The following is a 24,206-nucleotide window of genomic DNA, read 5'->3' on the forward strand; positions in this document are numbered from 1 at the left end:
GACAGATTTGTTGTTTTCGACTTTTTTTTGTTTATTGTAATTTGCTTTTCCTGGGTGTTAATCATTTTTCATATTTTTTCCCATACTTCTCTTCTCCGCTCGCCACCTTCGCAAAAGCCTATTTTGGTTGTTTATTTTTTTTTAATGTCCGCTTTTGCCTTCACAAACAACTTCCGTGCCGATGAGTTTGCATAATGCAGACAATACACGTTCACAAAATCGGTGCACATGGCATAAATCATGCATGCAATTCCGCCTTGACGGCTTTTGCCCTGCGCCGGGACGAGCCGTCCAAACATCACTTCGTGAAATGGCTTTTCCCGTTTTCGAGCGCGAAACGGTTGCACATTAACCGCGCCTCCGTCCCTTTCCTATCCTGGTGGGTGCAATCATGCTGCAGAAATTAATTATTTAATTCCAATTTTTATCGATGCGCGCAGTTCGACGTACGTCCATGTGTGTGACTGCGTGAGGGCAGGACATATTGGAGATGCAATGGAGTAGGGTTTTGGCCGACGTGTTCTGTTGTGAACATCCCTTGATCCATGCTCCGGTGATGATGATGAAAAGAAAGTTAATTAAGCGAATATTATGCATCAGTCACATGCAAGAAAGTTGGTCCATTATAAAACCATCTTGTCAATTAATTTCCGGAATAATATAAATTTATCGAGAATGTTTTGTAATTTGGATCACAATCCATATCAAAGTCTTTCAAGTAACTAACAACTTTCATATGTTTGTTGTGTAAAGCAAATGATTCAACAACGTTCGTACTGTTTTATTCATGGTTATTTCAACAACAAACTTTTTGACTGCGCTTAGTTTTCATCCGATCCCTCATCGCTGTCAGAATAGGCACCCAGCAGCCCTAAACTTCCGATTCCGCTACTTCCGGTTGTGGCAGCAGCAGTCACTGCTGTCGCAGAAGGCGCGGCTACAGGCGGCGGAGCTTTGGGTGGTGGCATGACTTTTGCCGCATCTGCCGTTGGCTTCTTTTTGATAACCAAATTGCTGAGAGCACTTTTCTTCACTCCGATGCTTATGTTATCGAGCTTCCTTGTCTTGGCGCTGGCGAAGGAAGGTGCCACTGAGGTAGAGGAAGATGATGCCGATGATGATGCTGAAGAATTCATACTTCCGGATGGTGCTGTCTGGAGGGTTTCGTCGGATTTTTCTTCTTTCACTTCTTCTACGACTACTTCTGTGGCTACCCGTTTGATGCCGGTTTTGTTTTGGAATTTAACAGTTCTAAATAAAGGGAAGAATACGATCATTAAGAGACAGTTGAACGGAACAGTTTACTTGAAAACTTACTTGATAAATTCTTCGTCCTGACGTGCCAATCGTTCCTCACGCTCTTGGATGCTTTCCTTGCGATCAAACTGCTGCAGCATACTGTCGTAGTCGATGTCCTGCTGCCGACGGTTCAGGTCTCTCAGTTCCTCCAGCGATTCCAGCAGTTCAATTTCGTTCCTCGACTGCTGCGTTCGATTCTCGAGCAGCTTCATCGGATTGGTTGCCTCTTCTTCACGGGCCTCTTCCTCCTCCCGACGCGCTTGCTCTTCCGCCAGCTTCAATGCCATAAAATTACGCGTAGCACCCGCCTCGATCTCGTAATCCGTGTTGCGGGGATCAGTCTTGAAGGAAATTTCCTGCAGACAGCGCGTACACTTGATGTAGAACCGGTAGATTCGGATCCCGAGGTAATCTTCGTTTTCCACATCTTCCTTGCGAGCATTAAACTTTTTGCCTTTATAGATGTACTCGCCGCAGGTTACGCAGCGCATATTGAACGGTGCCATCAGCCGGACCGTGTACTGACGGTTCTTGGGAAGTTTCACCCGTGGAATTTTCGACGGATCGAAATCCGGCGGATAGTATTTCTGTAAACAGCAAACACATGAAAACCGTGAGCTCAATGCATCACCTACAGTGGCAGTGATTTAATATACCATTACTTACGTTTAAAACTTTTCTTTCCGACATTTTTACACAATAAAATTTGCCGCAGTGAGATCGAGCGAATCGTTGTTTTGTAAACAAAATCGATGTTTCTGTTTTCTGATGTCAGAATGACAGCTCAGATGGCTGCGTACACAAGTGCAACTATCGTTTTTACGTACGCAGCCATCAATCCATACAGGGTGACTCTTTAAAATGTTGCTCGTCTTCGAAACGAATTTCAAAAATACCGTTAAAATATCAAATATTGTAATTTCTACAGTCTGTTGATAATTTATCAAAATATTTTACGTCATCAATTATTTCGCCATCACTATCAAGCACATTGATTATTATAAAACACCTATTGAGTCCGGCTGTTTCCGTTCCTTTATTGATAAAATATCGTTTTTTATAAAGTTTCACGTTACGTTATCAGTTGCGCGTTGTAATTATTCAATTGATTACTTTTGCTTCACAAAAAGTAATGTTATAAGTTAGCGATTACAATGGTAATATAATGTGATATAAGTAGATTTACGATTTAAAAAAAAACTGTTCCATTCAAATCCAGTGATAGTTTCAGCTTCTAATACAACGGGGAAGAAGCACATGCGTTCTCACAAGAGGCGTTAGGATAAAGTCTACACGATCATCATTATGATTCCTTCTCACAGCGTTGTTGCGGTGGTTGTTATGCTTTCTCTCTCATTGTCGCCACCGTTTGTTGCGTAGGAATTGGTCATTTTTCACATTTCTTTTCGTTTGGATAGAATAAAAGGTTTTAATCGTCTCGCTACGTTACACACGGTTAACACACAATTGTTCTATCAAATATGTTGTGGCATGTTGTGTTTAGTGGCGACGCGGTTTTCTTTTTCTCTTGTTTAATGAGTAGAGCGATGCATAAGGCGTTGCATGTTTCACATTTATGAACATTTTTTATCATAGGATCTGCAGAATTTCTCTAAATAATGATGAAACGTAGCAGTAAACTGATGACGGGATGCCCTGCAGGTGTTGTACGATTAATCGGTCGATACGATCGTGTGGCTTCCTGTTGCGAAGTGATCTTCAGTGTCTGCGCGGTGTGGGTGTTGGTGTATGGCCAGTGTTAAATGTCTTCTACCGTCAAATGATCGCAGACTCCGGGGACTCGTGTGCCCCCGGGGAGGGTCTGGTCGTTCGTTGTTTTCAAAAATATCCACAAAAAAATACTCTAACCGTAAGCTTTACTGCAGTTCATGGAAATTATTATCAATCGAAGCATTCGCTTGCCTCCATTCTCCTCCGTGCTGTCCATTCCCGCCTGCCATGCGTGTGTACGGTTTATGATTCTTGCGATTTTTCTTTTAAATATTTGTACGAGCAGCAAAGCTTACATCTAAAAACTCTTACACGGTAATGTTACGACTTGCATAAACAGTTGTTTTCTTTTCGAAAAGCAATTACGGGGAGATGGTGCGATACGGAAGTAGTATAAATGAAATCAACAGAAAACGAGCAGTAAATAGTTGAACGAATTCCAAGCAAAAGAAATCTCTCGGGTATGAAAGGTCCCCCATCGCCATCGTTAACCGGGTCGAAGGAACGCAACGCCGTACGGATACGACCATTCGGAATGCTACTCTACACGGACCTACACACCAAGGGAAGCTGTGTGCCGTGGAGCGATCGTTTGCAGTCGTGCCTTCTATATTGGCTGGAATCCGCTATATTGTTCTGCGGTGCGCCATTCCTGCGAGCGGTTGGGTTTGGATTGAGCGACACGCAAAAATACTCGTTACAAAACGATTCCGAGAGAGAATGTGAAAACAAACAAAAATAGTTCAATATAGTCCATCACTAATGCCATTGACCACCGGGTGGGGGCTCGGCCGGATCGCCGCTAGTCGGCCTCTTAGGCCATCGTTAGCGTGCCGGCTCCCATGCCGAAGCCGACGCCTCGTGGACCGTAGTTGCGGCCGTAGCAACCCCGGCAGTAAATTTCACCGTTCGGACCGTCGTTTAGATTCGTCGAGTCGAGTGATTTGTGGCACTCGAAGCAGCTGAAGCATCGCTTGTGCCAGATGCGGTTTTTACTCAGCATCTTCTCGGCCTCGTACACCGCGTAGCCGCACCGGGTGCATCCCTTGCCATCCTTGGCCTTCGGTCCGTTCATTGGCTTTTGATCGGTCCTGCAAGAGTAAAAGGGAGGGAGTACAGATGAAGGATGATGGCAGGTTCTATGTGGATGAGATGAGGCGGTCAAACTTACTGCACTGGAGCCGACTGGACGTCGGTTGAGACCAGCGTCGGCGTGTGTCCGAAACCGAATCCTTTCGGTCCGAACAGCTTGCCGTAGCAGGCGCGACAGTGGATCTCGCGATCCGGACCATCGCAGGCGATCATGGAATCTAGCGGACGGTGGCACTCGTTGCAGTTGAAGCACTTCTTGTGCCACATCGTACCCTTGGCCAGCTGCTGCTCAGCAGCAAACACCATACCTCCGCATCGCGGACATCCCTGACCTTGCGGGGCCTTGATCGAGGTCGTATCGTTCGATACCATTGGCTTCTGAGAGGCCAACTGCTCCTCGCTAGGGAAAGTAGAAGTAAAAGATTTTAGTCCACACGTTCCCATCGATCCACGGTCTAGTTCAAGTACTTACGTCATACAATCGGTCTGCAGGAAGCCGGATCCGCAGGCGAATCCATATCCATGCGGTCCCCACTTCTTGCCGTAGCAGGTCTTGCAGTACACGTCACGATCCGGACCATCGCAGGCGATGATCGAGTCGAGCGTTTTGGTGCAGTCGCGGCACTTGTAGCACTTGCGATGCCACTCGCGACCCTTCGAGAGGACCTGCTCGGCGGCAAACACTACGCCACCGCAGCGCGGACATCCCTGTCCAGGCGATGCCTTAATGGCCGTCGTGTCCGCGGTCGATGGTTTCAGGGTAAACTCGCTGAAACGACAGAACGGCATGTCAGAATGGATAGTTCCCCTTCGAAACACCACATAGTCCCCAGAATAGTCGTATGAACGTGTCTCTAACTGTGTGCGAAATGGTATCAATTGTGTCGGGTTTGCAACGGGTTGTATGTTGTATTACACAAATAGACACAACAACTTCCAATCTAACCTCTTGTATTCCAAATCACGCGCATCACTCATTAAGCCAAGCGAGGAGATTCCCGAGTGACCGTAGCCACGAGAACCGAACCGACTGGCGTAGCAGCCTAGAGGACATAGGAAGGAAGAAATGGAATGAGTAAAGCTTTCTACGTCGCAGAATTGCGGTATGTTTATCTTAAGAAACATTGAACATACAAAATCTTCCATCACGAGACACAAGTTACTTTCGAACACACAGTTAGTGACAGTTTTCACAGACGTGATCTGTTCGCCTGTGGCCAACTTCAAACGACATTAACCTTTCGATAACAGTACTATCGCTCTGCAGGGCTCCACCACCTTTGCCGTATCCGTAACCCTTCGGACCAAACTTCTTGCCATAGCAAACTGGAGCGATGTCGAAGGAGAAAGAGAGAAACAAAGAGAAACGAATAACATCACAGAACATCGACAGAGACGGTACAGGTCCTTCGAAACTCGGCTTACCTTTGCAGTAGATGTTACGATCCGGACCCTCGCAGCAGTTTACAGAATCGAGACCCTTCTTACACTCACCGCATTTGAAGCATCCCTTGTGGTAGGCCTGTGTGTGGTTGGAAAGCACAACGCATATTTATCGCACACGTACAAGATAGAACCTGCTAGATCACCTTGGCACCCTTTACCAGTAGGCGCTGGATTAACGCATGACAACAGGATGTGTAAGTTTGACTTGAAAGGTTTAGGGTGTTGTGTTAGGGTGTTGTAAGTGACAGCAATGAACGGATTCGCTGCTCGCGCAAATAGATAGACCGGCACTAGGGGGTTAGACTACGAGTTACTACACTCCAGGTTCACAGACTCCTGGAACCGTGCATTACCTCTACAGTAAATCTCTTTATCTGGTCCATCGCAGTGCATCGTGGAGTCAAGGGTACGATTGCAGATTAAGCATTTAAAGCATCGCCGATGGTAGCCCTGGAGTCGGTCAAGGAAGCAATGGCGGCGGCGTTGGTAGCGGCAACAGCAACGGCGTAGAGAAGCAAATTGGAATAAAGAACGTACAGAGATAGAGATTGCTGGAGTTAGTCAGACTAGCTAGGATGAAGTTAGTCCAGGACGTGGTCAGACCAGCTTGGATGGCCCAGAGCTAGGACTAGTGTTAGTAAGGGCGCATGGGTAGTAGGATTCAGTCATAAGAAAATAAACTCACTCTTCCACGTGCCAACATTTGCTCGGCCATGTAAACAAATCCGCCACAGCGAGGGCAACCCTCTCCTTCAGGTGCCTTTGACATTGGTTTCGGCTCGAAATGTCCGTTCGTGCTAGCGATTGTAACGAGGGGTTTGCGTTCATTCGTTGAATTGTACGTTTTATGGTTTTGGGAAAGTTATTTGATGGAGAGCAAGTTTACAAAAACAATTTTGATCATTCGAAATCCAAGCGAAATCGAAACACACACCGGAAATAGTTGGTTCAGGGATTTTTTTTATTTGATGATGTGTAAAAGTGGCCAAATGCACGTATGAGTGCAACAGCAAAGAAGAATGGAAAAGAGAGAGAGAAAAAAAAGAAAGAAGAAAGAGAAAATAATGTAAGAAAAGTTATTAGACATTCAATGCGACCAATGGTGGTGGTGGTTTAATAAAAATGAAAAAAAAACAAGGATAAACGGGAAACAATGGTTTGATTCGAACTCCTCCACAAGTGGCTCGAGTTCGAAACAAGGACTAACATGTACACATACGCGTCTCTTAGTTCCAATTGATTTTGTCTACTTTACCACGAGATAACTGATGAAAATAGAGTGTAGAAAATACTTTAGGGGTGAATATTATTTGGAACTGCTTATTTTCTGATGCAAAACTCACTTGCCAATAGGTTAATTTAGTGTTATTAACATTTTTTTTACTTTGTTTCTCAGTTTTGAAGAGTTTTCACAGTTTATGGGACAAGGCAAGTCCCGGTTAACGACTGTTTGATAAACGAATCCAGCACTTTGCTGCTTTATTTTATCTTAGAGACTTAATTGGTTTTCATCTTACTTTATGCACATTGATCGTTTAATAGTCTCTTTAATACTCTAGTGTTTTTGTTTTTGCTCCAGGGCACTTTCCTTATCCCGTTAGACTCGGTTAGACGTTAGGGTAGAGCAAACTTAATCGAGGACATTAATTGAAGCTTTCTACCGTTTTGTTTAAGGGGAAGGGCTTTCTTTTATTCACAGGAAATGTTCAGATTTCGACACTGATTGGTTTAATGGGTCATGAATGAACGGTGCATGCACTGGAGCTGCGTGGCGCAAAGCGTGCAACGAGGGTCGGTGTAAGGATCGATGAAGAACATTCAGAAGACAAAAAACGTAAAAAAAAAACAACAAATCAAACCAAAAAAAGCTGAACGCACAATCCAACACAAAATAGAAAAAGTGGTAGAAATGCGTTGAAAAAAGTGTCACTGCACAAAGTAAGGCACCAAAATCAAGATAGAACGTGAACAACACTGAATGAGAAGAAGAGAGCAAAACACAACCCGGGGTAGTTTAAGTGGATCGAAGATTTCACAAAAAGAAAAACATACAACATCATCCAAGGCAGAAAGGAAAAACGAAACAAATGTAAAACACAACACCAAATACAGTAAAAACTAAACACGTCAAACAACAACAAGAACAACAACAAGAACAAGAATATCTCACCGATCGCAATGGGCCAGAGATCACGAACACACGGGAACATGTAAACAGTAACACGCCTAAGTAAAAGGGACGCTTAGTGGTTGAAAAAAACTGGCTCAAAGTAGGCTTCGTTTTCGTACGCACGAACTGCTGTCGCTTATCGTTCTCAGCCTCATTTTGTGTATGAACCAATGTGTAGTAGTTTCGCTTTTTTGCGTTACAGAGACGACGCTTCAGCTTGTCATGTTGCGCTTTTATGTATCGGCCTTATGTCGGACATGTGCGGCCACTTTCGCTCTATTGCATTCGGCGCCATTTTGGACACATTTACACATACACGTACCATGTATTTCATCCCAGAACGCATACACAAATGCACACAGAGAAAATGAGACGTCACAAGAGTTTTGTACATCGACGATCACAGGTGGATGGGAAGGTAAAACAATAGATCAAACGAACGAGAGTGATGTATGTTTGTTGTTGGCGATCCGGTTCGCAAGAGATCGTGGCCTCCGTGATTCTGGGAGTAGTAGTAGTAGTAGTAGTAGTGGTACTAGTAGTAGGCTGCTGTTTGCTGCGATTGTAGCGAGATTGTTTTATTCAGCAGGCACAACAGGTACTGGTGGTGACAGTCGAGTGTCGGATCGCGGAGGCTGTTGTGATGGTGATGATTTGTGACGATGGTGTTGAGGGTTTTTGGTTTTTGTTTGTGGGGATAAGTTTCCGGCATATTCCAGCCCCGGTGTTTGGTTCAAAGTTAGACAAACAATTCTCTCGTGGTTGCTCTGCACGCCGGTTCAAAAAATCGTCAACGGTGGTGAGAGCATGTCTCGTTTGCGTGTGCATTCGTATGAGTGGAGCTTTGGTTCGGCCTTTCAGCTTTTCACAGCAAATTCGAAGCGCTATAATGGTGCAAACGGTACCCTGGCACGGCAGCCTCTAGTGTCGGGCGTGCGTTGTTGGCAGTGTTTAGAGTATGCAGTCCTCATGCACGTTTGCTGCAGTACGATCACTAGATCGAAGCTACCTCCTTGAGCTTGATCTCGTCCCAAACCCCATGGCAGGCCCGTTCCGTTTGTATTCGGACAGAAAGCAACAGAAGGAGCCCTCAATGTTTCAAACGCAAACCACCATCCCACACCGAGAGAACCAGCAAAAACCAGGGAACAACAGAAACAAATGAACACAAGACACACGAGTGATGGTACTTTAGTCACAGATAATATACGGTTTATTTTGCCAAATAATTCATCCGATTTGCGATCGATACAGATGGTCGACCGAAATGGAGTCTGAGAGAACATTTCCTTTTTCTTTTGCCTTGGGGCACCGGGGGTGTTTTTGATGATACGTTTAGCTTTGGTCTCGGTACAGCTTTAAGAATGGTAACATCTATTCGAGGAATAAACCATCTACCTAACTAGACGCCGAAGCATAGAACACAAACAATAGTCGCAATGGTTGTTGCTGCTAGTTACAAGTAACATGAACACCACAACACAATTGGGCACTGTGTGATTTGGGTAGTATTTCCGTAGTAACAAATCACCAAGAAGTGGGTAGAATGAAGCAAGGGAATACGTTCACTTTGAAACAAATCTCATCGGGACACAAGATGCAGAAAATATATCAAAAACCTCTAATAACTAGCACATAAAAGGACAAATACAAATGGCATTGAGTGTGTGTGTGTGTGAGTTTTTTTTCTTCATTATCTTCAAGTGTATGTATGATATGCCACTGACCGAAACAGTGGACAGTGGTTGTTACGCAATAGGTTTCCGCGTGTGACTTTTTCTCCTACGCTTCCTAACAATACTTTTGTGTGTTTTCTCTCGGACCATAATAACGGGTTGAACAATACTTTTTGTTTTTGGTTTTGCCTGGGAGATGTTAATTTACACTTGCACTAAAATATTTTCGATCTTCGGCGACTATCCAAACGACAAAACAACAGAGAAAAAAAAAGACTCACTAAGTGATCCCAAATGGTGCTAAACGGGGAGCCGAAAGGTTCTGCCTGCTGGTCTGCATCCTTTCCTCGGTCTGGTTGTTTACTTAAATAAACGTTTTGGTTCTCTTAGTGGACGGTACCGGATTTACTTGCTGTGACAGTCACGGCGGTGTCAAAGTTCAAAAAGACAGTTTCACGAAATTGATTGTTCCCCAAAAAAAAAGTAACGATCGTTTGTTTCGCATGTTTGAGAGGTACAACAATTGCAGCACAATATCGCAATAGACAAGTGGTGGTGGTGGTTGTGGTGGTGGTGGTGGTAGATGTAGTGGAGGTAGTAGCAGTAGTGGTAGTAGTAGTTGTTGGTGTTCAATTTTTTGTTTTTTTGGCATGAAAATGTAAGAAAAAAATAACGGAAAAGTGGAAATCAACATGCAATCTTCATTCGTCGCTATTATTTTATGAACTTAACATAATAATTGCAAGTATCTAGGGAGACGGATGAGATGAGTAAACAAATAACTGATGGAGCTAGTGTTGGTGGCAATGTCACAAAAAAAAAACATTATAGAAAGGTACAATATTTCGATATTTTACATTTGCAACAAGAGTAACAATTTCGGTTAATTCGGGTGAAATTAAATCACCTATTTCGGTACGTATCGAGCATCGTTACTTGATTAGTGTTGCTCGTCATACTCCATACATGTGGTTTCTTTAAATGGGATGTCTTATTTTTATTTTTAAATGAATGTACAGCATAGTGGTTTACATATTTTCATTTGTACAAAAGCAACGAGCACTTAATAAGCGAACGAAAAATCATAACATTATTTTAACCGAAACAGTAAGCTTGAAGATGGATAAAACATCGAAATATGGAAATCCAGCCAGCATGATTGCAGCTAGATTAAATTCCAACTATTAACCGTTTACACATAATCGTTTGAGAAATTCTTCTGAACATTATTCAATTATTGCGTCGTACGCAGCATTCGAAACAGTCTAAGGAAAGGCCCAACGAGAGACAAACAAATCTATCGCATAATCGTGAGTAGAAAATTTAAAAAAAACAAAACAATACTTGATTGAGGCGAATTTTCCGAACGAAAACTCAACGCGAGGTGCATTTGGGACACGAAACAAAAAAAATCAGGTACCCAGTAGTGTACGAAAAGTGGGAGGAAAGAGATTTGTAAATTGAAAAGGGAAAATGGTGGAGGAAAATTACGTGCTGTAGAGATGGAGCAACCATTTTGTCGGTGCCATTTTGACCGCTCTGCACCGAGCGGGCGCTACTTACCCATCGGTCGGCTGAAACTGGGCGCCAGTGTCCATCGAGAGGCACCCGGCGCCTCCACCGAATCCGTATCCCTTCGGTCCGTACTTGCGTCCGTGGCAGTTCTTGCAGTACAGCTCGCTTTCGTGCTCTGCGCAGTTTGTGGAGTCGAGCATCTTGCCGCACATTCCTGTGTTCGTATGTGTGTATATGTGTGTGTGTGTGTGTGTATGTGGTTGTTGACCGGTCGACAAGGAAAAGAAGAAGGGAAGAAAGAGAGATAAAAGGTAAAAGAAGTCACAAAACGTTCCCCCAATGTGATGCGGCGAGCTTGTAATGTGTTGTGATGTGATTTTAAAAATAAATCGAATCTTTCGATCGCACACAAATTGCAAACGGCAGCGGTTAAAATATTATTGATTGTAACAACCTCTAGGCAACCCCTCCCCAAGTGGGGGGGGGGTCGTACGGGCCACGAGGAAGGGGAAAAGCAACCGCAACAACCGATTTCGGATTCGGACAAAGATGTGCGAAAAGTAGTTTTAATTAGCCTGCCATCGGCTAGCCGGGTTTGGCGGAGAGAATTGTTTTTGCGGCCACAAACGGGGTCACATGGTAGTCGGCCCGCGAACGGTGGCCAGAAATACCTTCCTCCCAAGTCGATCTCTCGTAACTCTCTGGGTCTCGGGTTCGTAACGTATGAGCGTGAGGGCATCGAGCCAGAAAACCCGTTTCGTCTAATTAGTATTGGCATAAACTGCTGCACGTAACGATTGGACGGTTTGGAGTGAAACCGAGTTTCTTCTGCTCTGGAACAACGGGTCCGAGGGGAAGGACGAAGGATCACCTAGCAACGGTACCGTTCAACACCTCATCAGTCGTTAATTGACAGCGAGTAAAAAGTGCGAAGGCAAATTCAATCGAACTCAGACGTGCTTTTATAAAATAATAATTATTTTTGGAAGCTTATTAATCGTACGGCCCTAAAACAGACATCCCTCGCCTCTTCGCCGATCGATGGATGACGGAAACCGCGCCATGTTTACTGCATGCAAACGTCATATCGTTTTTATCTTCTTCTCGTCTACTCAGGCAAAGTATAAAACAACCACTCGCGGGGAAGAAGCAAGCAGCGATGCACTGTGTTAGACAAAAAGAACTCCCTAAAGTGCACTGCCAAACATGCATCCGATGGTCGCCACCCGTCTCGCAGTGCGTGTCCTCGATGTTCTATTTCGGGGCAACCAAACGATACGTCGGCGGTGGTACGTCAACGACACTTGTTCTTGGCTGGCTGCCGGGCCGGTTGTCAACAAAACAGGCAGCTTTTGGGCGCGGTGTTTCGCAAGTGGAGAAAAGGGTAAAACGAAAAGGTAGTTTGTAACCTGCGAATCTACCGAGCCTTTTCTTTCTTTCTGCTTCATCTAGCGCACGCAGCCAGAAGTGCACTAATCTAGTAGACATTGGTCTACTCAGCCGACGCAGCCAATGACGCAGCCATTTTGGTAGCGATCAAGTTAGTCGCTCCTTTCAAAGAGTTGATTCGTGATGTGATAATAAGTGGCGTTTGAATTGTAAAATGGTTACAAGTTGAAGATTATTTTTCAAATGTTTGACAGGACGAATAGACATAATAAGCTTCAAGTTCACAAAACAACAAAGACTCTAATTCCGTCTCTTGATTTTGAAGACTTTAATCTTCTAATCGATTCAACTCTACCGCTAACCCCTTCATCCGTTCGCCGCGTTGCGTAATACCAGTGTGTGTATGTGTTTGCGTGCCGTGTTTCGGGTGTCCCCCCGTCAATTACTTACCGCACTTGAAGCACTGCTTGTGGAATTTGTGTCCTCCGGCCACACGCTCCTCGGCGGCGTACACCGACTTGCCGCACTTCGGGCACTTCGGGTTCTCAGCTGGCTTGAAAGGCATTTTTCTGTCGTTGGGTTTTGCTTCGCTTCGCTCTACTCGAGATCGAGAACACTAACTGGAACCGGATCGGCGTGTTTTTTTCGGGATGACCTTACGGGGGGCACTAGCGCGTTACGCGACTGGTAGCTGCTGCTTCGACAACCTTTTATTTCGCAAAATAATCAAGGGATAGATGGTTTGGGTTTTTTTTTATAAAACGCAGCGCAGCTGAGATGTTGCTTATTATGTAAAAGGAGGTAACCACTCGCACAGCACCCGTGGCAAGGTACGTAACCGCAAAGTTTCTGTTTCTTTTTTCTGTTTTAATTCACTATGATCTCCCGTTTCAGCCACCGAATAAGCGATTCTTCTACCCGACTGCCGGAACTGGTTTGTGCGAACAACTATTCACTCTGTTTTGCAAATGGCCTCTGATGGGAAAGCAATTGCCTACATTCACACGGAGTACAACAAATTTCCTTCACGATATTTTCACGCCAGAAAAATGAGATTTTCGAGGACAACCCTTGGGAGGACCGGAGAGAACGACCGAGGAAAACTGCGCTTCGTAATGTGTGTGTGTTTCTTTTCACATTGCAACCGACAGTGAACGGTGCGTACGGACGACTGAGATCTTCGATCGGAACGATCCAAGCTGGCGCCCCCGACGACGTTGATGACGATCAAGTGCAAACGAATGCAGCTGCACATCTTCGCGTCGTCCTGCTCTTGTTAGATAACGTCGCTGCGTGCGGTGCAACCTGTTTTCCCCCGAGAGGGCGCCATGATCGGGCGTGGATGCAATTCTAATGTCATTCTTCCACCACCCAGAGACCTGCCAACCTGCCAAACAAAGTGCGTTGCATCCATTCCGTTTTTTTTTATTTTCTCCTACCGGCATCACGCGACAAGACAGTGTTGTGCCGTTGCGGACTAAAAATATCTTCCGAGCACACGGGAATGCAAAGATCACGAGAGAAAATGCGACGAGAAAAACGTGTCAAAACGGGCCGTTTCGAGTTTTTTTCGTCGTTTCTTCAAACATAATGTAAAGCGAAGGAAAAAAAGAGAAGGGTGTGAAACACGCGTGCACGCACACGACACACCAATAAAGTTTTACGTGACCAGGGCGTCCGCTTGGTGGTGCGCACGGTTTCTCGAAGCGACAGAGGGCGAGGGTGAAAAACACCTGCTGCTTCTGCACGAGACCTTTCCGTGTGCCGGGGAGGGATTTTCCGATGGTCGGTAGGATTTTTCCTTTCCTCGCATCTACCGCAGCAAGTTTCTTGTTTCCTTTTCGTTCGCCTCTCGGGTGGGAAATAAATGTCTATCTCCGGCTCGAAGGGTGGTGGGTATTAATAAATCTCTCGCTAGAGTTTTCCCGCTAGCATATGTGCACCCCCTCCCCAGTTTTTGAGGTCTGGCAAATGTTGGCGCATCGCCAAGCGATCCAAAACGATCGTTCCTCACGCTGGTGGTGGTTTGGCCGAGGGAGCGTTCATGGAATTTCCATCGCATGCATAAATAGGAATCGAAAAAGTGTGCGCTAGAAACTAGGACCTTGTGGGTGGATGGAAATGGTTCTCCCGGGACGCCGGTGTCATTTTCTGGCGCATGCACATATTTTCCATCTGCCGGAGACCGTCCGTTCCATCGCTCAGCAGCTATCGCGGCACACTTTTGCCCACTGCTCCAACAAAACCGGCCCAACGTTCGGAACAACCTGCGCTGCGTGGGTGACTTCTGCAAGCGTTGGTTGTCACCCACAAACAAGATTAGTATATTTTTGACTACAGGAAAGGAAAACCAAACCAACACCCCCGCGCCTCATCGTGAGCATCGACGGTTGATGGACGATAATAATCCTCAGGAATCGGACGAAGAAAGACTCGTGTCTGTCACAATTAATTGAGTGTCGTTGGAAAAACTGTAGACCGAACGAAAATAAGGGTCATAATTAAAATTCCAACTCTGAGGGGTTTGGGATGGAGCATCTAATGCGCTGACGATTTTAGAGAACATTTGCAAAGGTGCTTGCTAATTATGTCATAGACCTCGCATCAACCAGGTACAATCTTACCTCGCGCAAAGAACGTGAGTGATTGACTTTCGTTTGGCAGAATGCCAACGTAAAAGTCAAAAGGAACTTGCTGTGTGAGTAATAAGAATTATAAAAGAGCAAAGAATTCTCTTTTTTCGGAGACATCTACGTTTCATCTTATCATTTCATTTTTATCTTACCAGTGAAAATATTCACTCTAAAAGCACTTCAAAAAATCAGTTGCCCCTCGAGCCACTTGTTTTCCTATCCCTCAGTTGACACGATGGAAGGTCAATCAAGTGCCCGCTTTTCCGACGCAATATACCACATCCCTGGCAAACGTATCCGACACCGCCACGGGTGACCTTAGGTAGCCGTGCGTGTGCGTTAATGCCTTCATCAACGGGCAAACAGCAACGCCACTCACCACAAATCATGCTCGGAAAACAACAACACCATTAGCATCACCGTTTTCACACACTTGCCACGTTTGTGTATCCATTTTTCACACGTTTTAAAATAGCTCATACGCGCTCCCGTTTTGTCGATCATGTTTTGCCCCCCTCCCCTCATGGTCGAATGGGAAAACAAGATAGGAGATCATTGGGAAACTGAGTGAGCGAGAAGCTTGCTTGGATGGAGCGAAAAATATCCAAAGATGCGAATAACGGTTTGAGGTAAAAATGGTCCAAGCAGTCTTGAGTGGTTCCGTGTGTCCTGCGTGTGGTTACATCACTCAGTGATCAAGTTTAGCTGCACAAAACACTGTTCCTCGGGTTTAGGTTCCTGGCACGATTTAATTTTTCCTTCCATTAGCTTTTCTACACAGGTGTCCATAATGTCGAGCCTTGGTTAGTTCTCTCCACTTTCCACTTGCAGTCTTATTCGGTGGCTGAAGGATCTTTTCGCACTTTGTTCCGGTTATGTTCTCAAGTCCAGCGTTCTACACAGAGTCACTCGCAAGCACGTTTCAACTTGAGTTGCGTTTCTTATTCACTGTCCTGCACTGGGAATGTTTCTCGAACCTTTCACCCTCGTCGGGAGTTCGTTTCGATAAGTTTAAAACTTCGTTTGCCCTATTTCGCTGCGGAAAGGAAACCCAATCCCAGTCCTTGTGCTTTGCTGCAGAAACCTAGCCACACACAGAGAAGGTGCACAAGGGGCGATCGCTAAAACAGAACTGAACAGAACGAAGCCTCTAGGCAGCACCCGCCGACTACTAACCGTGTATTCGAATGATTGACTATGGGGCCGTGCACTCGGTAGTCTATGTATCAGGATGCACACGGCACGCCACTCGCTTTATTCGGCCAGGCTGAAAATCCGGCTGCGCCCTGCTGCTACTGCTGCTGCTGCGGCTGTTGGTGGTGGCGACCACCAACACACCGGCCGCTTGGGGGGAAAATAAGACGGCCAGTTCTCCTGCGGAGGTCCCTTTCTGGCTCGGCCGGTGGAAAAACGGTACCCCAATTCGACTGGCGATCGCACTTTCTCCCACGGAGCCGAACTGAAATGGAAAATGGGACCGGTCGCGGGAAAAACACACGTCACTCTATCCCGCTTCTCGCGTACGGCCCAGGGATCGAGAGTTTTCCGGGAGGGGTGGGGAGGGTGGAACAAACCCACCACCCACCATGCAGGATTCATTCGTTCCGTCCCGTCCTGAGCCCGATGAGTCAGCCACCGTTTGGGAATGGCTTGGCTTTTACGGGGAGGAAAATGGTGCCCGCAAAAGGGGTAGGGTGATGCGCGATGACGAATATGACAACTGTTTGATCTCGGCCAATGCTTTCTTGATTTTGCGATGATCACATAAATCAAACAGTCGTTTTTTTTTGTTCGAAAAGAAAACGGCACTTTGCTCGCACCACATGTTGAGTTTTCCCAGGGCAAAGTGGTTGGGAAAACACGAGCAGAAAAGGAATTGTGTTTTACTACTTCCTACCGTTTAAGCATCGTTTTTTTTTTGTGTATTTCCTGTCGCTTCATAAGGCAATGAATCATGTCTTCGATTAATTTGGATTTATAGGTGCTTACTGGAGCTTTGTTGCTTTTTTTCATTTTTCATCCTTTTGCTCCAACGATTTAATTTTTCTTTTTGTTTTATCGCGAAGTGTTTTGGTTTTTTTATTGCTTTAAGCCTCCTTTCAATGGCTGCTTATACTTTCATTCCTATTACTGTGCTTGAAGGGGTTCGTTAAGTGTGATTCTTAATATATCTTGGTTTTATCACGTGATGATGTATTCCAATGTAATTAATCACTTTTTTGGTTCCTCTTTCTACAATTTTCGTGTATAAAGGATTAATTTTCCCGTTAAATCGACTATTTTTTACTTATGTCACGCTCTGCTCTCTGCTCTTGAGTTCCTTGAAATGTTTTAATGCTTGCTTATTAGAAACAATTTTGAACAAAAATCTGAACAACACAAGCATACTATTTTTTACCGATTTTTGTTTTCCATTAAACCTGTTCAATATGATTTATTTCCAACAATTCTGCATTCGACTTATTCATCTAACGAACGTTAAGGTACGCTCCTGCCAACCAGGGTTAGTGAGGTCTGATCCGTTTGACATTTGCATCGTCCCACTGGGCATCGTTTGGAATTTTAATTATGCTTCCACCAATTGCATGTGTGTGTGTGAGTGTTTCGTATGCACTGCTTTTCAACAAAGTAGCATAATCGAATTCAACGCTCCGTCAACCGGATTATCTTCGGGCGCCCGAACTAGCCGGACGTCGGCCGGATCGTGGAGCAATTACTCTTCCGCGAAACAAGCTCATCAATTATCTTCGGTCGTTCGGGGAAAAGCCGCGGCTCGAGTGTCCGAGGTCACTCGCCGGTGATGACACTGGCTGAACCGAAGTGAAAATCTCCGTGTTCCACGCCGCCACCGTTCGAGCCGGGGCGAAAATGTCACGCCAAAAATGCTTGGTGTTATTTGCGAGCGTAGTAGGCGTCTAGGCAGGCGGCAAACTTCTGTGGCGTGTTCGCGTAAGCATTTTCTAACACTCGGTCCGAAGTTCTCGTCCGAAGTTACCCTACCCCGTGCACCCTGGCCATCTTGCAACGACGTGGTGGAAAATTATGAAAACGCTCGAGTGCAGTTGGGTTGGTCCAACAAAAAATGGAAAGTGCAATGCGCGTTTCGCGGGCCTCAAACACCAAGATGATGATGATGATGATGATGCCGCTGGCGTGGGTAAGAAAATTATAACCTGCGCCACTCATCGCGAGCGAGCGAACGATGAATCACATTTATAAAAATGAAGAATGTTTTCTACAGCCTTTTACACGCTCCCCGTGGCACAAGTGTCATCTAGAGGACTCTACGCAGGAACAGGAATACACGGGGCTGGGAGAAACAGTTCGGCTTTTCACGGCAGGAACAACACAACAACGCCGACGTGGTGGGGGCAAAACACGGTGGCCGGAATAGAAGAATTCGGGTACACCTTTCGAGCAGCAAATTTTTCGTGTGCAGTGCTATTTTTAGTCCGCACACTAAACCCAACTCAGATGGAAGAAGCTGGGCCCAGGAGAAAGTGGAACATCGGGAGCGGGAAAATCAACAATCTTCTAAACACCTTTAACCGTTTCGCCTTTCTTGGGGTTTCGGTCGCTTTGGCGGTGCAAAAGGTAAATAGCGCTCCGATGCCGGTTTCCAACTTCAAATCCTCGTTTTTTCACCACATGAAACGAGCAGCTCGCGAAGAAGCGAGGTTCAAGAAGGTTTCCCTCGAGCAGTTTCACATTTTTCCAGCCCAGACGTATCTTGCTATTTTCGGCCGAAATGATAGTATTCCAGAGATACGAAGGAAAGGAAAAAAATCCATATGGGAAAACCACACGGCGGACGTTCATTAGGATCGATAAAATACAATCAACGTTGTTTTGTTTCTGTGCTGCATTTTGCTTCATTTGTTTATGTGGAGGCTGGAATTTACATTTGTGGTTCAGGCATTTAGGAAAATCGGCGCAACGGGAAATCATTTCTATTGCAATGGTGTGAAGATCAAAATGAAGTCAAAGAGTTATTTTTGTCAAATTTAACTAATTTCAATTTTTGCTCTACAGAAGTGCAACTTTTCCTCTCTGAGACATAATTTTAAGTTGCTGTAAATTTCACTTTTTTCCAACAATATTTTTTTACAACCGTAAAATTCTAATCACGTGTCATGATTAATTCAGTGGAAAAAGAAAATGGAAAGTTTTGCTTTACTGTATTTGTTTGTCTTGCGCAGAGTGATTATAGTGACTGTAAAAATATAATTAATCTGTCCTCACAATTTAGAGATTTTTTTAAAAATACGTTGGAAAAAAACAAAACTCTATCCATTAGAGCACACCGGAAAGAGTGGAAAAATGTTCCGTGTTGGTCCCGGCTCGCCTCGCACGCGCATCAGTTACAGGTGAAAAACGTTCGTATCATTTTATTTTTCTCACTCCGAGAACCGCTCCCGGACCGATTCGCCCGTCGATCCTCTCTGTGAGTTTGAGTGTGAATCGTGATGGACAAGCACGTTTCGGACCATCCGCCAGGTAGTAACACACACACACACACACATACGGCGGCGGTACGGAATCCGTGTAACCTGTGGCCGGTTCTCGAAAAAATTGGAGCTCCACTAAAAATACATCTCCGGCCTCATCCGCCAAAAATAGTTCGGCAGGAGAAAATTCTTCGCCCATTTCGTCCGAGCTCGCGCCACCGAACCGTCGGCGTCGTCGGGCGTGCACTCGTGCCGGCTGCTCTCGCGGTAACTCATACCGAACTCCAACGACCGACCCATCGCGTTTTCCATCGCGTTGTGGAGGTGTTGTCGGGGCCTCGGGACGGCATTCGAAATGGTGGAAGAAAAATTGCCTCGCATTAATATGTATTTTTCACCTCGGCGATCAATCTCGACCGAAACGGCACTTGCCGGGTGATTTAGTGTGCGGGAGCGAACGAGGGGGAAGACAGGGGGGGGAAAAGCAATGGAAATTTCCCCGATGGAGAACGTTTTTGCAAACGAAAACTAACCATTACACCATTCTATTACCCCTTTGCCTTTTTTCGTTTCTTCGATGATCTTCTACTGCCCAGTTTGTTTGCAGCAAGTGAACATATTTGCGTACTTTTTTGTTTTACAATTACGCTATATTTATTGGAGACGTTTGTTTGACATTAAGCTAATTTTGCACTCGTAACTTTGTCTGTACTTAGTGCTGCCTCCCACGAAATAATTCCAACGAGGCGAACCGCAGACATTCGAAATCATCGGCCAGAAGCCAATTACTCCGCGCATCAAGGATCTTTATTACATCTTTTTTTCTCTACGGGTGGAACAAAAACGTCCCATAAACATTTCCACCCGAGCGACTACTTAAACCGACCCCGTAGCTCGTCGTACATTTTGTCCCGCGATAGTTGTTTGCGAAAACACACCTCAAGGCGCGTCCTCTGAATTCTTTTGCGCAGACCGCCGAAGGAAAATATCTAGGGACGAAGGGAATGAATTATCATAAATTTCCGCGCCCATCATCGACTCAATCGCTCGATTGGTGGTCAACTCCCGGGTTGAGGTATTCGAGGATCCATTAGTCGGTGCGCTCGGAACACTCGGTAACACACCGCGATCGACACCGGAGGTGATGATTCACCTTGGGCCGAGTGGAAAATAACACCCTCTTGGGAGAAGAGGAAAAACAAGTCCCGGCTCGCTGACAAACAACAACAGATGAATAACAAGCTAACGCTGCGAGCGAGTTGTCTTAGAGGCACATCCGACGACTATAGATCCTTGGAAAGGGATCATGTGTGGGGTGGTTTTCTACGGAAAATAATGCGCCTTTTAATACGTGTCGACTAAGACCGTCATTAGTAATTAGCAATCAGACACCCTATTGGATGTAGCCTAAACTGTAAAATGATGCATGGTTTCTGTCTTTCATATGCTTTAGATTGTGTTGGTATCTAGTGTTTTTTAATTTATTATCTAAGATACTTTTTAAGGATTCTTTACTACAAACATAAACATACTCTTGCACAGGTGATCCTATTTAATGCAAATTTGTAGTTCAAATGATATAGAATAAAACACGAAAAAGAGTAGCTTTTATCTATGTCATCTAATCAATCTTCACGCAATTCTACTCATAGTTTTTGATACTCTCATAATGAAAGCAATATCATATTTAAAGTCGGTTCAAAACTGCTTTGACCAAATTAAATTACCTTAGCAAATCATCGAAACTTAAATGCTTGTCTGATTCAGTCGTAATTTTGGTTTACAAATTTTTGAAACCATTATTTGAATCTAAGACTTTTTCTTTTTCTGTTTTCTTAATTAAAATCTCCTTATTCGATCTAACAGGATAGTCTTGGTAGTATGATATGCGTGTAATAGTATGTAGTGTTCTGTTTTTGTCCCCCAGACTTAAAGATATTCAGGATCAACGATTAAAATCGTCTCACGAATAAATTGGTTGTGCAAATCTCGGCAGAGCTGTATAAACGAGGATCGTGATGACGATCCGGTGTAACACAAACATTCGCGACAATAATGGCCGACGGATGAATCATAAGTGACAAAAGATGTTTGTCATGTACCTAGGTTCGCCGATGAACCATCGACCACGAGGCAATCCCACGCGCGTGTCCGCTTGGGCCGATGACGTTACGAGGGATGAGGGTCGTTACGGCACAAAGACTAGCCGAATAAATTTCACACGAAACGCGAACGTGTGGAAAAACCTCGGCGGCCATTTGTGCGACCCGGCGAGGCGAAAACACTCCGAGACCGACACTCAGTCTGATTGTGCCGCGAGGATTCGGCGAGGCGGGGCTTTTCTTCAAAAAAAAAAAAAAAGCGAAAGTGTGGACAAGGGAAGCCGCCCCGTTTGGTAAGCCTTTGGTGTCCGGCCTAGAGGGAAGTCCTCGCATCCCTCGCACGGGGGCCTAGGTATTTCGAAAACGGTTATTATTCCCTCCCAATTACGTCGGGAAAGCGCGGGTGGGGGAAGACACTTGAGAGGTCGGGGTCCAACCGGGGGAAAAGCTATTTTAGGCAACATAGAAAAATGACGATATGTTTCCTAAAATAAACGCACCGTGTTTTCTCGTTTTATACTATCTTTTTTATATATTTGGCTAAATTTACATTATCCATTTCTTGTTCACCTTGCACTGGTATAATTAGTACACTTCCCTTCTCTCTCACACCGCTTCCCCTCACATTCCACTCTTTACCGTATTTATCAGATTCGTAAGAGCGCACAGAAGATGGCAGAGGATGTGTTGGGTGTTTACTTTGCGGAATAATTCCGCTACAAGAGGCTCTCTTTCTATTGGTTTCCATTTTTCCTTTTTTCTTCTCGTCTCTCTCACTCGATCTTCTTATAGTTTTTTTTCACTCAACACTTTGTGAAGGTAAAAATCTTTATAAAAAACATTAAGGTGCATTCCAATGAAGCTACTGGCTCGACTGAATTTTGTGGTGGGATGTGATCTGAAATGCTGTTACGTAAAACTGCAGGTGAATTAATGCAAGCTACGGAACGAATGTGGGAAGATGTTCAAGACAGCAAGACGAAGAAAATGATCAACAAAGAAGTTATGTTTTATTTTAGTATGTATGCTCACTGATCTACAGGAGAATGTGGTTAGAGTAAATGCTTTATTTTTCGGCAATAAGAAACATTTTGTCTTAGGAACATACATCGAGAAAGTATATTTGGTTTGGAGTAACATTTCCGAACTATAAAAGTTCAAATGTTTCATAGAATGCAAAAACTGCTGGTAATTTGGAGGTTCTTAACTAATCTTCAAACTTTATCTTATTAATTCAATGTTACAAAGATTCAAAATATGTCTGTAACAATATTTACTTTGGTTTTGCTTTTTTTCTTAACTTAACTTGCTTTTTTTTTCAGGTTATGAACTCGCCTAACTAATATTTGTTACGATTCGATTTTTTATTATTCGATTGATCATTTTCTTATTCCCCTCTCACGAAACGGAAAATTAACTGTTCACGGAAAAGAAAACAAATTTTCTTCTCCTGAAAGGATTCGACGCCACCTAGCGGAAAACTTACAAGTTGTAGTACCAGAAATTCACGCTAGGTTCAAGGATTTGCATGCGAATAATATCCTCGACACAACGCGCAGGAAAAATACGACAATCTTTTTGCGTTCGTTTTGTTGCAAATTTTGAAAAAAAAGATTCCACCGCAATATTGTTGTTTGGGGTTTTTTTCTTCCTTTTAAAATTTACAATGAACGGACGCTCGGAAACGTGTTCGGGCTGAAATACAGATGTTCTCGCAAAACTATGAACCAACGCGCGTATGGCGCGTGCGAATCGAATTTTCACTTACGGCCATGCAATAAACACATTCGGGCGGAACATCATCTAAACAATAATTCCCTTTCGGATAGCGAATCCCCGGCCCGGAAAGTCGTTTGCAATAACAAACCGAACGACCGGCAATCCGAAACCGACAGCGATCGATCGTACGTCGAATGTAAATAAATTTTCCTATATGGTGTATGGTGTACGTTTTTCTTCACCCGCACTCCACTATCGTTGGGAAAACTGTGCCCGCGATCGTCCCACGCGAACTATAACGCCCCACCCTCGAAATGGCCCGAGTGGTTTTCCGTTCGCTAGTTTTCCACCACTTGGTGCTTGGTGCCGGTTGTGCATACGAACGGGCGTGTAAAATTAGTCGAAGGTCCACCGAGAGTCCGCCGTCCAAGCGGTGGAAAATGGTTCATTTTTCCGCGCGCTCCTTGCATGGCCTCCAAAAGCGCCAGTTGAAGAAGAAGCGGCGTTAGGAAAAACAAACAAGAACGCAAAACACACATGCGAAGTCACATTCCTTAGTCCAAGCGCCAAGCAGCGCGTGCGTGAGTGTGTGTCAGAGAGCACTCGGGTCTCGGCAACAACCAGTTTGCGGCCGGTTAATGGACTGGAAAGATGTTGGCCTCGCGTTGCCCGCGAAGATAAAGTAGTGCTAACAGCCGCCTCAGCTCTGGTGCGTTGCGAAACGTTTTTCCCCGTTTGGCTGCTGGCTTTTGAGGACGATTTTTATTAGCTGTCAGCGAAAGAAGGCCATCCGTCCGTCCGTCGTATGAGAGGAGAGTGGAAACACACTTTCCCTTAGCGACTTAGCAGGCGTGGGATGACCTGAAATGATGCAATTTAAGTGTGCCTTGGAATAGCACTCCAAACTATGACACCTTCCTTTCCAATTAAATTCACACCATATAATAATAACCATAAAGAATGTACCATTCCGTTGTTTGTTTGGT

General features: G+C 44.8%; 2 protein-coding genes across 3 annotated transcripts; both read right to left on the reverse strand.

Moving 5' to 3' along the window:
• Window positions 1-749: 749 nt before the first annotated feature.
• LOC131271827 (splicing factor YJU2) lies at window positions 750-2,031 on the reverse strand. The gene is made up of 3 exons (XM_058273382.1): window positions 1,966-2,031; window positions 1,318-1,886; window positions 750-1,251 (listed from the first exon to the last, which is right to left on the reverse strand). The coding sequence occupies exons 1-3, from the start codon at window positions 1,987-1,989 to the stop codon at window positions 822-824; spliced, it is 1,023 nt and encodes a 340-aa protein (XP_058129365.1). The 5' UTR covers window positions 1,990-2,031; the 3' UTR covers window positions 750-821.
• Window positions 2,032-2,316: 285 nt separating this feature from the next.
• On the reverse strand, window positions 2,317-16,005 carry LOC131271816 (muscle LIM protein 1-like). Of its 2 annotated transcripts, XM_058273369.1 has the most exons (9): window positions 15,929-16,005; window positions 12,769-13,025; window positions 10,978-11,143; window positions 6,254-6,365; window positions 5,548-5,644; window positions 5,361-5,448; window positions 4,595-4,891; window positions 4,202-4,522; window positions 2,317-4,121 (listed from the first exon to the last, which is right to left on the reverse strand). In XM_058273369.1, exons 2-9 carry the CDS (start codon window positions 12,881-12,883, stop codon window positions 3,845-3,847), a joined length of 1,473 nt encoding a protein of 490 aa, XP_058129352.1. In that variant the 5' UTR covers window positions 12,884-13,025; window positions 15,929-16,005; the 3' UTR covers window positions 2,317-3,844. The 2 variants fall into 2 exon arrangements, with proteins under 2 accessions (XP_058129352.1, XP_058129353.1); XM_058273370.1 differs by lacking the exons at window positions 2,317-4,121; window positions 4,202-4,522; window positions 4,595-4,891; ... (1 more) ...; window positions 5,548-5,644; window positions 6,254-6,365 and adding an exon at window positions 8,926-9,826.
• Between the last annotated feature and the right edge of the window lie 8,201 nt (window positions 16,006-24,206).

This window comes from Anopheles coustani, chromosome 3 (genome assembly GCF_943734705.1).
Source record: "Anopheles coustani chromosome 3, idAnoCousDA_361_x.2, whole genome shotgun sequence".
Lineage (NCBI taxonomy): Eukaryota > Metazoa > Arthropoda > Insecta > Diptera > Culicidae > Anopheles > Anopheles coustani.